At 43.6% G+C, this 15,793-nt stretch overlaps 1 protein-coding gene across 2 annotated transcripts in view; it reads right to left on the bottom strand.

Moving 5' to 3' along the window:
• Positions 1 to 2,643: 2,643 nt before the first annotated feature.
• The window catches only part of c17h15orf61 (chromosome 17 C15orf61 homolog), a 333,965-nt gene continuing 320,815 nt past the window's right edge, over positions 2,644 to 15,793 (bottom strand). The window contains exons 2-4 of one of the 2 annotated variants that reach the window (XM_070858538.1): positions 5,772 to 5,860; positions 3,585 to 3,923; positions 2,644 to 2,874 (exon numbers count right to left, since the gene is read on the bottom strand). In XM_070858538.1, the coding sequence (XP_070714639.1) occupies positions 2,747 to 2,874; positions 3,585 to 3,921 (465 nt within the window). In that variant the 5' untranslated portion in view covers positions 3,922 to 3,923; positions 5,772 to 5,860 and the 3' untranslated portion in view covers positions 2,644 to 2,746. Of the gene's footprint in view, positions 2,875 to 3,584; positions 3,924 to 5,771; positions 5,899 to 15,793 lie in introns of those variants that run through there. The other variant, XM_070858537.1, reaches the window with a different exon arrangement.

Consider the following 15,793-nt stretch of genomic DNA (forward strand, 5'->3'; position numbering starts at 1 on the left):
GGACACCTGGGGGGGGGGGGCGTTATTTCTTTTTAAAGTGAAACAGTGAACTTCGTGTAACGAATTCGCGTGTCACTTTGTGCAGAGCCATCAAGCAAACTACTCTGTAACGCTCATTGGTTGGATGAAAACAGGTGCTAAATGGGTGCTGTGCTAATAAGGCATGCCTGTCTGAAAGTCTGGTTTTAGCACACAATTTTGGTCCTAATTGCTGATCACCGTAATTTGAACTTGCCTGAAGGTGCTAAGACAGACAACTGCAGGTTTAGCCCTCAAGTGCTGATTAAACACAATTTTCGTGAAGCAGTACACATGGGCTGTTCTCACCCGCTTCCACTGACACTCAGCGACACGTTACAGGATGGCTCGGGGACCGAGTGAGAGGGTGCACAGGTTCTCGAACACAGCATTAGTGGTCCAGGCAGAGGAAGGTGTCCTGTATCCACCGGGGGGGACCGACTTGCTTGTACCAAATTCCTCTCCACGGGTCTTACCACATGCATTACTATAGAAACGTAACCACCTTAAGCTAAGTAGAATTCTGACAATTTTCTAAATCTGTTTAGATAAGAACATAAAAAATAGGAGCAGGAGTAGGCCATTTGGCCCCTCGAGCTGCTCCGCCATTCAATAAGATCATGGCTGATCTGATCTTGGCCTCAACTCCACTTCTCTGCCCGCTCCCCTTGACTCTCTTATCATTCAAAAATCTATCTCCACCTTAAATATATTCAATGAATCCAATTAATTGAAATTAATCCAACAGCATCAGTTGTATGAGAAGCAACATACATCCAACTTTATATATTCTGTTAGTACCCACCACTTACTATTTTAAAGTATTTTCTTCTGACTTGCAACACAGTGTTTGTGAGAAGCCCCACTTAATAATTTAGGAGCTCAAACTACAATTAATGTAGTTCTGAATGCATGCAGGAAGCAGCAGGTGGTCAGTCCATCATGGTTCTTGCGCAGTAGTATAATGTAAGTTCTCCACAGAATTCTGTTCATTAAACTATCTAAAATGTCTTGTCGACTAAGCAGGAGAAAATGTTAACAAGATTTTAGCCAGTCAGATTTTTTTGGTGTCAGTTTTTCCCCGCCCTTCTTTCTCTTTCCAAACTCCTTAAATCCCACCTCTTTGACCATCCTCCTGATCTTCGCTCCATGACCTAGTGCTTATTTTATTCCTTACACTTGTGAAGCGCTTTGGGACTTTTTCTTTACATTAAAGGCATGATATAAGTTTCAAGTTGCTAATATCTTGCCTATGTGGCGATCCTTCATGTGTGGGCTTAACTGGTGACCTTTAACAGGCTAGTTAACCATGGACAATTGACGGCCAAGTACCTACTTCAGTGCCTGTGCTTCGTAACAACATAGTTGTTTTCATTGTAATTTGTCAATTCAGATGAAGATTAAGAAGCTCTTCACAATGGATGTAGAACATAAAACAAGACATATTGTATTACAAGGGTCAGACAAGAAATGTGTGCAGATATTCTTCCTCCACGTAGTAAATATGTTGAACAAACTGCCACCAGATACGATTAACAAAATAGTCTCATACTCGTATAAAAAGGAAAGGATTGGTCTTTTCTTGAAGGAATGTTATCCTTCCTCTTCTCCTGAAGTTGCTGATCCTGTGCTAGGACACTGTTCTTTGCAAGACAGTCCCTCTCTGGTACCTTGAGCCTCAACAGCAAGTCTTGGCACATGATTCAATTATGGGAGCCTCACGACTGCACCTGATCCCTGGGGGAAATAACACTGTTTAATTCAACCCGCTCACTTTAGTCAACCCTTCTAGTGTCTTTGGGCCTGATTTCTTGTGCTTCTAGGCTTCTGTTCCTCTTGCGCCAGCCACTGGGAGGACTTGCCCTCTGCTTTTCCGAGCCTGCCAGTGAGAAGGGGCCTGCCCTTTGCTTGGTGACCACATCAGCATGGCTGGGTCAAAATCCTGGAACTCGCTGCCTACCAGCACGGTGGGAGCACCTTCACCACACGGACTGCAGCGGTTTAAGACGAAGGCCCACCATCACCTTCTCAAGGCCAAACGGGGAATGGGCAATAAATGCCAGCAAAGCCCATACCGTGATATGGAATTTTAAAAAAATCAATGAAGCTAGCAAATGGGAGAATGAACCCATTTCACACAGTTAACCTGATAACATTACAAACCGAAATGAGATTAAATAGAGATGAGAGGAAAGAAATGGTGACATGAACCGGTGGACAGCATCTCGCAGCAATGGTTTTCAGTGTGTGCAGCCCCACAACATTCACAAAACAAATAGCAATCTCACTCAGTGGAGCCACAGGGATGGCCAGTTTGAAGGCCCATGGTTGTGATGAAGGGAGTTTCACTCTGCATCCAATCCAAGAGTTTGCAATACTGTTACCGGGTGTGAAAAAGAATTCACCTCCACATCCCGTAAAACCCTCACCTAAAGAAGGACCCCCCCCCCCCCCCCCCACCCCCACCCCACCCTCCCAAACAAACTAAAACCATATAAATGATATTTCTATTAAAAGACCATGGCTTGTACGAGTAGTGCTAACATGTGGTGTTTGTAATGAGAGTCCAACAAAGGACACAATTGACTTTTAAGCTTTTTACAAGAAATAAATTTGGAGGCAACATTTTATGTAAGTTTCACAGATAAATACTTTATTTTTCAGGTATCGCACTAACTCGAAGTCCCCTCCTTTGTGAACTCAAGACCAGTTGCTCGCAGTAAGGTGTTTAGTGCATGGCTGATTTATCTTCCATGTAGAGGAAGTAGATTTTCACTGGCCCAGAACTGGTGTGAACGATCTCAGTGACTCTGATAAGAAACCATGCGCCGATCCCATAGGCCAAACAGGGCACACCTGGATAGTTTCAGGAAGAAGAGAAAAGAGGGAAAGAAAAAAAAAGGTTACTTTGTACAGCAGGCACTTAATTTCAGTCAAATTCCCTCTTTTCTGAAGCTGTCGGCTCTTGCTCAGGTACGGATCCATAGTCTTTCGGCTCAACATCTCCAATACTCTCCCTGCCAGCCACCCCACCTACACTCATACGTTACAACTGATTCAGAGTGCCGCTGCCCACGTCCTTACCAATTTAAAGCACCCGCACTTCCATCATTCCATAGCTCCGTGTCCCTTCCCGTATCAATTTCCAAATGCCTGTCCTTCACTTCAAACGCCTCTTCGTCCTCGCCCCCCTACCCCACCTCATTCAGCTCCGTGTCTCTGCAGGCACCCTTTGCCCCCCTCACACTGTTTAGTGCTCCTGTTCCCCATGCTCTTTGTTCCATCACTGGTGGCCACACTTTTAGCCATCGTGGGGCACCCTCTCCCTAAAAACCTTCGCCTTCCCACCTCCCCTTTCTGCTTTCAAACGCCCTCTCAAAAACTTTTCTAGCCCAACCCCTAATTTTCTCACGGTGTCTCGTTTTTCTCTTCACTGTACTGTAAAGTGTTCTGTGACACCTTTCCAAAATTGAGGAACCCTATACAAGTACATGTTGTTACTGACTTTATAAACCCATTTTACAGCAGTAACTGCCATAATAGCTTTCAATCCTCAAATAACTCACCCAGGTTAATAGCTTTGAGTGCAGTAAAGAACTTGTTCTGTGGTTCCAGGTTGCAGCTGGGTGCCATGGAGCAGTGGTACTTGATGTACGGGAAACAGCCTGTCCTGAGGATGTGATAATTGATCCCTTTGACATTCCAGTTAAAATATGAAAGTCCAAACTGGTCATTTTCCACAGAGCTGTATTTAACAAAGTACGACGTCCAATGGGGGAGCTGTCTCTGAAGTAAATGTTGTGTTAGGACGTCAGACGCTTTGGGTTTTACAATATTGGACCCAAAGGAATAAAAGATTATTTTAAGTAGGGCACCATGAATCGTCTTCATTACCACAGCCATTGCTGTAAAAAAAAGGTTTCAAAGTAAGTATCCTATCATCGGAGCATTGTTATTGAGAAAAATGGACTGTAGCCACTCGTGGAGACAGATTCTACACAAGAAAACGTCAGCGAGTAATGGACACTTGAGAGTAAGTGCAAAACTGAAGGATACAGATGTGTATCTTTGTGCAGCGGATACTCCACATTAACTAGGAGCTGTTCATTCCAGCTGCTGACAATAGACTTTCAGAGGAAGCCTTTTGATGAATTGAGAGGCTTGTACATTTCTGCAGCTTCAATGATTTAGCAGAGAGCTGGAATCCTGCCTTTTAGGACCGGGAGCAGCACTAAACTGAGCCTATTTAGTATAATGATCTGAATACACGAGAAAATCAGGCCACTGCGCATCTTGTATAACACTTTTAAGTAAATCACATCAAATTGTTACCACCAGTGCTTTGTACACAACCCAGATTTGGAAGGACAAATTCGATGACAATACCGTTTGCCTTTCTTTACTTTGGGCGGACATTGAAGCAAAGGCGTTCACCGCTGGTTCCGTAGTAAGCTTCTCACAGAAAACTGAGGATCTGTGTTAAGAAGTTTGGGTTTCCCCGACATGTAATTCAAATCAATGAAGTTTAGTGGGGATCCCATAGTGCGAGCTGCTATGATGTCAAGAAGCTGTCTCAGTTTCTTAAAAATGTAAATTTTTATTAAAATGGATAAATTTAACATTGCACAAAATAAAAATTCATTTTTCAGAGCCATAACTTTTGTTTAGCAGTCAATATGCTATTAAAACCCCAGTTACATCTAATCCCTTACCTTATTTGAGAGATTTCAGATTACCGGCTCTGTGGATATTGATTCACCCCCAATATTGACTGATTCCCCAGTATTTGACTGATGGATCCTCAGTATTGACTGATTCCCAGTTATTGATTGATTCTCTGGTATTGATTCCCCAGTATTGACTGATTCCCCAGTATTGATTTCCCAGTTATTGATTCCCCAGTATTGACTGATCCCCCAGTGCTGACTGATTCCCAGTATTGATTGTTTGGGCCCCAGTATTGATTGATTTCCCAGTTATTGATTCCCTGGTATTGATTCCCCAATATTGACTGATCCCCCAGTATTGATCATTTGGGCCCCAGTATTGATTGATTCCCCAGTTATTACATAGAAACATAGAAAATAGGTGCCGGAGTAGGCCATTCGGCCCTTCGAGCCTGCACCGCCATTCAATAAGTTCATGGCTGAACATGCAACTTCAATACCCCATTCCTGCTTTCTCGCCATCCTTTTTGAATATATTTAGTGAATTTGCCTCAACAACTTTCTGCGGTAGGAATTCCACAGTTTCTCCACATCTCAGTCCTAAATGGCTTACTCCTTCGACTGTGACCCCTGGTTCTGGACTTCCCCAACATTGGGAACATTCTTCCTGCATCTAACCTGTCTAAACCCATCAGAATTTTAAACGTTTCTATGAGATCCCCTCTCATTCTTCTGAACTCCAGTGAATACAAGCCCAATTGATCCAGTCTTTCTTGATATGTCAGTCCCGCCATCCCGGGAATCAGTCTGGTGAACCTTCGCTGCACTCCCTCAATAGCAACAATGTCCTTCCTCAAGTTAGGAGATCAAAACTGTACACAATACTCCAGGTGTGGCCTCACCAAGGCCCTGTACAACTGTAGCAACACCTCCCTGCCCCTGTACTCAAATCCCCTCGTTATGATCCCCCAATATTGACTGATCCCTCAGTATTGATTGTTTGGGCCCCAGTTATTGATTGATTCCCTAGTATTGACTGATTCCCCGGTGGGTGTGCAGCGTTATCTCCCGCTGATCCTCGCTCACCTGCAGCGACTGCCCGGTGCGGGTCGGGCTGGAGGCCGGGCGCTGCCGGTAACACTACCTGGCGGCTCTCGCTCCGCTCCGCTCCCCTCCTGCGGCCCCTCCGCCCGTTACCATGGCAGCCCGGCCCCTCCACATCTCACTCCCAACAGCTACAACCCGCCACACATCGGTTCCGCCCCGGACTTTGGTTCCTACCGCCGGCAGGAGACAATCTACTGACTTTTAAAAAGTTTGTGAACAATTTCACTTACTTCCAAAACACATTTACAGCTTTTAAAACTGTTGCTGCGAATGTTTTTCAAGTTTTGATGTGTGCTCCAATTATAAATGAGTATTTCTCTTTTGCTGTTCTATTAGAAGATCTTCCATTCAGAATCACAAGAAGAGCTCAACGATTTTTTTTATATATTGTGAAATTCAGGCAAAAATCAAACGGAGGGAAATTAATCTGACATTATTCCTGCTGAAAATTAAGTACAGCATTTTTGGAAAAACTTCAGCTCTTACAAATGCGTTCGATTTTAATGGTTAGATTATTTTAAACTTTTCCAGTTTTATCATTTCGTTATTCAGTTTGTTTTATATATTGTGATTGTTTAGTGAAGAGAATATTAGTCTGGCCCTCGACGCAACTGAGAGACACAATATTCAGAGAGAATAGGTTAACATTTTAATATGCTTGTTATAGAAAGTAATTATGTCTTACCTTCACAAAAAGTAACAAATTACAGACAATTCCTAAATTAAAACTCTTAAACTTGTTTTTTCCACTGGAGAAAGTCCCAGTTCTGCAGGGAACGTGAATGCACGTTGTATTGGACGCTGCCATAGCTAGTCCTTTTGATTTTCTCTGCACATTGAGCATCCTGTATCCAAGTTTTGTACACTCTTTGGCAGCTGTTAGTCACTTAGTACTGTAAGTGACATTGCTGGCACAGACTCTCAAGCCAGCTTGTGTTTGCTTGGTCCAACTCAGTTATTTATAGCAGTGTGTCCTTATTCCAAGTGATGTGGTGTCTCGTAACGGGTTAAAGGTGATGCTGAAATCCACTAATTTAACTTTGGAACCTTTCCTACAATCAGTGTATTTCTGTGATTGTGTTAAGTCACTTGATGGGAAAGGGGCCATTGTTAGAGGTGGGTCAGAGAACTCACAACCTTCTGACTCAGAGCTGAGTGCTACCAATGAGTCAAGACTGACAACCAATCTTACAAACAGGGTTGTTGATAAAAGAGACAAAAGTTTAAGGCAGGAGCGACGAAGCTTATTGTCTTACTGGGTCTTTCAGATTTGTACCACGGAACCTGTAAGCCACAATAAAAGTTTAAATCAATATTCCCATTAATTTGCAGATATTAAGGGAGTGCAGCGAAGGTTCACCAGACTGATTCTCGGAATGGCCGGACTGACATATGAGGAGAGACTGGATCAATTGGGCCTTTATACATTGGAGTTTAGAAGGATGAGAGGGGATCTCATAGAAACATACAAGATTCTGACGGGACGGGACAGGTTAGATGCAGGTAGATTGTTCTCGATGTTGGGGAAGTCCAGAACCGGGGACACAGTCTTAGGATAAGAGTTAGGCTATTTAGGACTGAGAAGAGGAGAAACTTCTTCACTCAGAGAGTTGTTAACCTGTGGAATTCCCTGCCGCAGAGAGTTATTGATGCCAGTTCATTGGATATATTCAAGAGGGAGTTAGATATGGCCCTTACGGCTAAAGGGATCAAGGGGTATGGAGAGAAAGCAGGAAAGGTGTACTGAGGGAATGATCAGCCATGATCTTATCGAATGGTGGTGCAGGCTCGAAGGGCCGAATGGCCTACTCCTGCACCTATTTTCTATGTTTCTATTTCTAATTACTGAAACCAACACGCTGTTTCTGATTTAGGATTTATCTAGCAATGAGTGAACAGCCCTTTCCAAACCTCCAGGCTCATGAAATTCAAACAGGACAAATGAACAAGTAAGAAATATAGGTGAAAATGAGTTGCATGGACTCGGTGAGCTGGATTGCCAGGGCTCCTGGGTCACAGTTTGGGATGTCCCTGATTTAAACAATATGGTAGAAGGGATTTATCTATAAATAAAACAAGCTTATTGTGCCTGATGGCTTTTTCCAGTTCCCTTTATGAAAAAAAAGTGACAATGGAAGAATAAAATGTGGAATCCTATTCACATTCCTGCATGTGATAAGTTTGGGGTTGCCTTGCCAACCCTCCAGGATTGCCCTGGATTCTCCAGGAATTGAGGATTGATCTCCAGGACATCGCTGTGGGCAAAATCCCAGGAGAAAAATCATTGGGGCATTTAAAAAAAAGTGGGCTTTAAAAAAAATTTGCTTTGAACAATTCTGTTTATTACTTAGAAAAATATTGGAGATTGGGGAAAAAAGGCTGTTTGCGCGACAGTGAAGAATCATCCAATTGGATAATGACGAGTCTTTCTGCTTTCCAATTGACTGTGGGAAGGTGGTGCGCCACGAGGATGGACGTGTTGGGAGACCAGTGGTGTGAAGGTTGTGGGGGGGTGGGGTAGTTGGAGCCAGGAGGTCATGTGATGAACCCTCCAGAATACGTTCAACCTGAGTTGGCAACTCTAAATCTGATGCATCTGTTCCCCCCCCACCTCCAAGGCATCTAAGCAGGTTTGGTAATGCCAATAATTAGGAGTTGCGTGAACCAAAACACAAGGGTGCTTTGCTGTATGGAGGTGCCATTGAACATAATGTGACTGCAAGGTCGTTGAATCTTTAAATACATTTAGCTCTGTTGCAAAAATGATGGAATCTCAAACTCATTATTGAAATGGTAAGAACAAATCTAATTTAGAACAACACTAAAAGGTCAGATCGCTAGAAAATAACACCAAGTTTAATATTAATTTTTTTTGAACATAGGCAGCATATTTTTGTTATTAGCGTTGGACGGTGGTTGCTCATGCTCCTGACCACGATTCGGTACTAATTGCAAGTCCTAAGAGCGCAAGACAGAATTACCGTGAAGGAACGTACAATAAAGTTCAGGCAATTAGAATGGTCCGTTCAGGGAAAAGGGCCCATTTGCTGCGTGAACCACTCAGTAATTTGTTGTTGTAGGGGAGCTCTGTTCATCTGAACTGCTACATAATCCTGAACATTATAACATTATAACAAGCTTGTCAGAGGCAGCCATTTTGTGTAGAGTCCCTTCCCGTTGTCATCATCAATGGAAACAGAGCTGTGGACATCATTCCTTATTCATGATGTCAGCAGAATGGAGACGCTACTAACACATTTGCTCTGGGCTGCTTCTAACAAATAATGTAAAAGCACACGGGGCACAAATGCAGGAACAAGAGACAATTGTGACACTTAAAATGTTTAAGATTCCTGATGGGCCAGTTACACGACCACAAGTTGGTGACCTGACTGTGGACTACATTATAGCAAGAGGCGCGAAACTACCTTCAGGGTTGTTGTACCACACTGCTTGTACGTTACACTGTGCATGGTATAACTCCCGTCCGGAAATGTCAGCTGTGGCTCAGTGCGCAGCACTCTCGCCTCGGAGTCAGAAGGTTTTGGGTTCAAGTCCCATTCCAGGGATTTGAGCACAAAAAATCTAGGCTGACATTCCCAGTGCAGTGCTGAGGAAACACTGCACTGTCGGAGGTGCCGTTTTTCGGATGAGACGTTAAACCAAGGCCCCGTCTGCTCTCTCAGGTGGATATAAAGGATCCCATGGCACTATTTCGAAGAAGAGCAGGGGAGTTCTTCCCGGAATCCTGGCCAATATTTATCCCTCAATCAACATAACAAGAACAGATTATCTGGTCATTATCACATAGCTGTGTGTGGGAGCTTGCTGTGCACAAATTGGCTGTCGCATTTCCTACATTTCAACAGTGACTACACTCCAAAAGTACTTCATTGGCTGTAAAGTGCTTTGAGAATTCCGGTGGTCATGAAAGGCGCATTATAAATCCAAGTCGTCTTTTCTTTCAATGCTAAGCCAAGTTTGACTGTCAACAGCAAATTGCATTTATGTAACCATTAAACGTTGCCACTTCAGGTTTTCTCTTCACATTAAGAACCTGTTGAGTGGAGCTAGCACATGGTATTGCCAGGTAGAGCTAGCTCAGCTCTGCCAGCCCTCCATTGAGCTGGGCAGATACTGCATGCCTTTTTCTAAAGGTCATTAAGGAGGGATGGAGTATAAAAGCAGGGAGGTCCTGCTGCAACTGTATAGGGTATTGGTAAGGCCGCACCTAGAGTACTGCGTGCAGTTTTGGTCACCTTACTTAAGGAAGGATATACTGGCTTAGGAGGGGGTACAGAGACGATTCACTAGGCTGATTCCGGAGATGAGGGGGTTACCTTATGATGATACATTGAGTAGACTGGGTCTTTACTCCTTGGAGTTCAGAAGGATGAGGGGTGATCTTATAGAAACATTTAAAATAATGAAAGGGATAGACAAGATAGAGGCAGAGAGGTTGTTTCCACTGGTCGGGGAGACTAGAACTAGGGGGCACAGCCTCAAAATACGGGGGAGCCAATTTAAAACCGAGTTGAGAAGGAATTTCTTCTCTCAGAGGGTTGTGAATCTGTGGAATTCTCTGCCCAAGGAAGCAGTTGAGGCTAGCTCATTGAATGTATTCAAGTCACAGATACATAGATTTTTAACCAATAAGGGAATTAAGGGTTACGTGGAGCAGGCGGGTAAGTGGAGCTGAGTCCACGGCCAGATCAGCCATGATCTTATTGAATGGCGGAGCAGGCTCGAGGGGCTAGATGGCCTACTCCTGTTCCTAATTCTTATGTTCTTATGTTCTTATGGCATTGGGTTGCCCCAGTGTCATCAATCGAAGACCCATTTTTTAAATGTGGCTCAACTAAAGGAAATTAACCACAAAAAGAAACAAAAGGAATCATACAAAAAAATTAATGATAATATTGCTCCTGGTGTCCGCAAAACACTGCAGTCCTTGTGGTGCCCACCAGTACTCTTTGTGCATGAGACATAGCTCTTACGGGTCTTCTAAAGTGGGGTTTATCTGCTCTCAGGTACAAGTCTAGGAACTTCTGCCACTGAAGGTAAAAATTGAAAGCATAGACTGACAGAAAGGAATGGAAAAATGGTGAAATTAGAAATAAGCAGCATGCCTCATGGGGTATACAGTTGCCATGGTGATTTTGAGCTGGAGAATTAAATGTGGTTGGGGGTTGGAGGCGGGGAGAAGGGGTGGTTGCACCTCGAATGGTAACTTTGAGACAACATTGACGCAGTGTGGCACGGGGCATGAGTAGCGGCTGACAGAGAAATTCGGGTGGGCAGTTGAAGATACTGCACCCTGGTCCAAATAGGATCAGCTGTGAATTTTCCCTGGTATAATTACATGAATAATACTATGCTGCAGAAGAAGAGAGTTATTGTACAATATGGTAATTGACTGACTAGTTCTAAGGTTTGGAGAAGGATTGTGATTGTGGAATATTGTAATCAGATGAATAATTAATATTTTGTGAAAGGCATCTATTGTGAAAAATGTTAATAAGACAGATGGAATATATTCAGGCCAGGGCGGTACTGAGTAGATATTCTTGCATTTGGTGATGCTACTGTTGTGTCTGCTCTCAAGATATGTTGATTAGCTGGTATAATTTTCTTAATAAACAGATTCTCAGCAAGAGCAGTAGAGGTTAGGTCAGTGAACCCCTTCAGAAAGGAGCTGGATAATTATATACGGAGATGATCAAAGTCAGCGGGACACGATGGTTCCTCCGCTGCTGGGGTGGTTGGAGGGTGTTATCTGTGCAAGGCGGTAGAATTGAATCATAGGTATACAAGGATAGATGAATATAGCCTTGAGGGATCAGAGACTATTTAGTGAAGAACCTTCCAATGGTTAGCGTTGAAGATGCAGTAGGAATCTGTGGAGGTAGTGGGTTTTATAGGACAAGAGGCCTTTTATGGTTCTTATTTAACTTTTAAGAGCACAAAAACATAAATCGGAGCAGGAGTCGGCAATTCAGCCCTTCGAGCCATTCAATAAGATCTTTTACCTCAACTCTACCTTCCCACACTATCCCCATATCCTTTGAGTCCCTTAGTATTCAAAAATCTATTGCTCTTTGTCTTGAATATATTCAATGACTGAGCATCCACATCTCTCTGGGGTAGAGAATGCCAAAGGTTCGCAACCGTTTGAGTGAAGAATTATCTCCTCATTTCAGTCCTAAATGACCGACCCCTTATCCTGAGACTGCGACTCCTAGTTCTAGACTCTCCAGCTGGGGCAAACAGCCTCTCAGCATCTACCTTATCAAACCTCAAGAATTTTTTGCCACCAGTTATGTCAAGTGTGGCATTAAGGGCCCTGCAGTTGACCTCAGAACCCCTGGGCTGGGGTTGGGGGGAAATATTTACCATTCCTGGGCCCTGATCGCCATCCAATTCCTACTGAGATGTGCACTTGTATGAATGTTGGGCGGAGGAGAGGATTGGACTAGTCCCTGATGCCCCTACAGTTGAATAACTCACTGTCTAAGCTCATACTTGGGAAGAATGACCATTTGGACAAGGTATTGGAGGGGACTGTTGGGAGTCTGTGGAATGGTACTCGAGCAAGGGACCGTGTATTCAGGAGTGGAAGGGGAAGAAATAAAAATAAATCGGCAAATTAAAAAAGGTTTTAAAATAAACTATCCTCTGCCATTGAGTCTTTTAGTTCAAGGAAAGACTTGGATTTCTATAGCGCCTTTCATGACTACTGGACGTCCCAAGTACAGCCAATGAAATACTTTTGGAGTGTAGTCACTGCTGTAATGTGGGAAATAATAAGACCGGAAACAAGGCCACATGAAATGTGTTGCTACACAAATAGGCACATTGTTGTAATGTAGGTAATTATGCACAGTAATTACACTTCAAAAACTACTTCATTGGCTGTAAAGCACTTTGGAACATCTGGTGGTCGTGAAAGGCACTATATAAATCCAAGTCTTTCTTTTTACTTTTGCAGGGCTCCTTACTGTGGTGCCATCAATCGCTGGAATGCAGCTGACAGCATACCTCAGCGCTGAAATGCCTGATTTACCTTGTTTTGGTGGCAGCGCCCACCTGCTTTCCGTGGACCTCTGCGTCTGCCGTCGGAAATATCCAGCGCAGACTGGTGACAGGCCTCAATGGGAGACCAAGGTGAGCAGGCAATTTACCGTGTGATTCTTCCAGGATCCTTGCTTGCTATGCAGGTACAGCAGGTAATCAGGAAGGCAAATGTAATGTTGGCCTTCATTGCAAGGGGGATGGAGTATAAAAGCAGGGAAGTCCTGCCACAACTGTACAGGTTATTGGTGAGGCCATTTCTAGAGTACTATGTACAGTGCATTGGAGGCAGTTCAGAGAAGGCTCACTAGGTTGATTCCTGAGGTGAAGGGGTTGACTTATGAAGAAAGGTTGAGCAGGTTGGGCCTATACTCATTGGAGTTTAGAAGAATGAGAGGCGATCTTATTGAAACATATAAGAAACTGAGGGGACTCGACAGGGTAGATACAGAGAGGATGTTTCCACCCATGGGGAATCTAGAACTAGGGAGCATAGTTTCAGAATAAGGGGTGGCCCATTTAGAGCTGAGATGAGGAGGAATTTCTTCTCTCAGAGGGTTGTAAATCTGTGGAATTCTCTGCCCCAGAGAGCTGTGGAGGCTGGCTCATTGAATATATTTAAGGTGGAGATAGACAGATTTTTGAATGATAGGGGAGTGAAGGGTTATGGAGAGCGGGCAGGGAAATGGAGCTGAGCCCAGGACCAGATCAGCCATGATCCTATTGAATGGTGGAGCAGGCTCAAAGGGTCAAATGGCCTACTCCTGCTCCTATTTCTTATGTTCTTATGATCTGGGCTGCACCAAGTCACAATCTAAAAGTGACCGTTTTCTTTATATCCGGAAGGAATGCAAGTTTCAAGAGAAGGATAATCAGCCTAACCCCAAACACATCCATTTAAATGCCTCACACATCCCTCAACCTCAACGTGTCACATTGGGAAGTGTAATAGTTGCAAAGTCTGTATCACAATGCACCCCAGTGGCTCAAACATCATATTCATTGAGGATGAGGAAGTTGTGTCAGAAACGAGCGTACTATGCTTAAACAAAGGGGACTACAGTGGGATGAGGGCAGAATTGGCTAAAGTAGACTGGAAACAAGGACTAAACGGTGGCACAATTGAGGAACAGTGGAGGACTTTTAAGGAGCTCTTTCATAGTGCGCAACAAAAATATATTTCAGTGAAAAAGAAGGGCGGCAAGAGAAGGGATAACCAGCTGTGGATAACCAAGGAAATAAAGGAAAGTATCAAATCAAAGACTAATGCGTATAAGGTGGCCAAGGTTAGTGGGAAACTAGAGGATTGGGAAAATTTTAAGCAACAGCAAAGAATGACTAAAAAAGCAATAAAGAAAGGGAAGATAGATTACGAAGGTAAACTTGCGCAAAACATAAAAACAGATAGTAAAAGCTTTTACAGATATATAAAACGGAAAAGAGTGACTAAAGTAAATGTTGGTCCCTTAGAAGATGAAAAGGGGGATTTAATAATGGGAAATGTGGAAATGGCGGAGACCTTAAACAATTATTTTGCTTCCGTCTTCACAGTGGAAGACACAAAAACCATGCCAAAATTTGCAGGCCACAGGAATGTGGGAAGGGAGGACCTTGAGACAATCACTATTACTAGTGGGGTAGTGCTGGACAGGCTAATGGGACTGAAGGTAGACAAGTCCCCTGGTCCTGATGAAATGCATCCCAGGGTATTAAAAGAGATGGCGGAAGTTATAGCAGATGCATTCGTTATAATCTACCAAAATTCTCTGGACTCTGGGGAGGTACCAGCGGATTGGAAAGCAGCGAATGTAATGCCTCTGTTTAAAAAAGGGGGCAGGCAAAAGGCAGGTAACTATAGGCCGGTTAGTTTAACATCTGTAGTGGGGAAAATGCTTGAAACTATCATTAAGGAAGAAATAGCGGGACATCTAGATAGGAATAGTGCAATCAAGCAGACGCAGCATGGATTCATGAAGTGGAAATCATGTTTAACTAACTTACTGGAATTCTTTGAGGATATAACGAGCATGGTGGATAGAGGTGTACCGATGGATGTGGTGTATTTAGATTTCCAAAAGGCATTCGATAAGGTGCCACACAAAAGGTTACTGCAGAAGATAAAGGTATGCGGAGGAAATGTATTAGCATGGATAGAGAATTGGCTGGCGAACAGAAAGCAGAGAGTCGGGATAAATGGGTCCTTTTCCGGTTGGAAATCAGTGGTTAGTGGTGTGCCACAGGGATCAGTGCTGGGACCACAACTGTTTACAATATACATAGATGACCTGGAAAAGGGGACGGAGTGTAGTGCAACAAAATTTGCAGATGACTCTAAGATTAGTGGGAAAGCAGATTGTGTAGAGGACTCAGAGAGACTGCAAGGAGATTTGGATAGGTTAAGCGAATGGGCTAAGATTTGGCAGATGAAATACAATGTCGGAAAGTGTGAGGTCATCCACCTTGGGAAAAAAAACAGTAAAAGGGAATATTATTTGAATGGGGAGAAATTACAACATGTTGTGGTGCAGAGGGACCTGGGGGTCCTTGTGCATGAATCCCAAAAGGTTAGTTTTCAGGTGCAGCAGGTAATCAGGAAGGCAAATGGAATGTTGGCCTTCATTGCGAGAGGGATGGAGTACAAAAGCAGGGAGGTCTTGCTGCAACTGTATAAGGTATTGGTAAGGCCGCACCTGGAGTACTGCGTGCAGTTTTGGTCACCTTACTTAAGGAAGGATATACTAGCTTTGGAAGGGGTACAGAGACGATTCACTAGGCTGATTCCAGAAATGAGGGGGTTACCTTATGATGATAGATTGAGTAGACTGGGTCTTTACTCCTTGGAGTTCAGAAGGATGAGGGGTGATCTTATAGAAACATTTAAAATCATGAAAGGGATAGACAAGATAGAGGCAGAGAGGTTGTTTCCACTG

Source organism: Pristiophorus japonicus, chromosome 17 (assembly GCF_044704955.1).
Source record: "Pristiophorus japonicus isolate sPriJap1 chromosome 17, sPriJap1.hap1, whole genome shotgun sequence".
Lineage (NCBI taxonomy): Eukaryota > Metazoa > Chordata > Chondrichthyes > Pristiophoridae > Pristiophorus > Pristiophorus japonicus.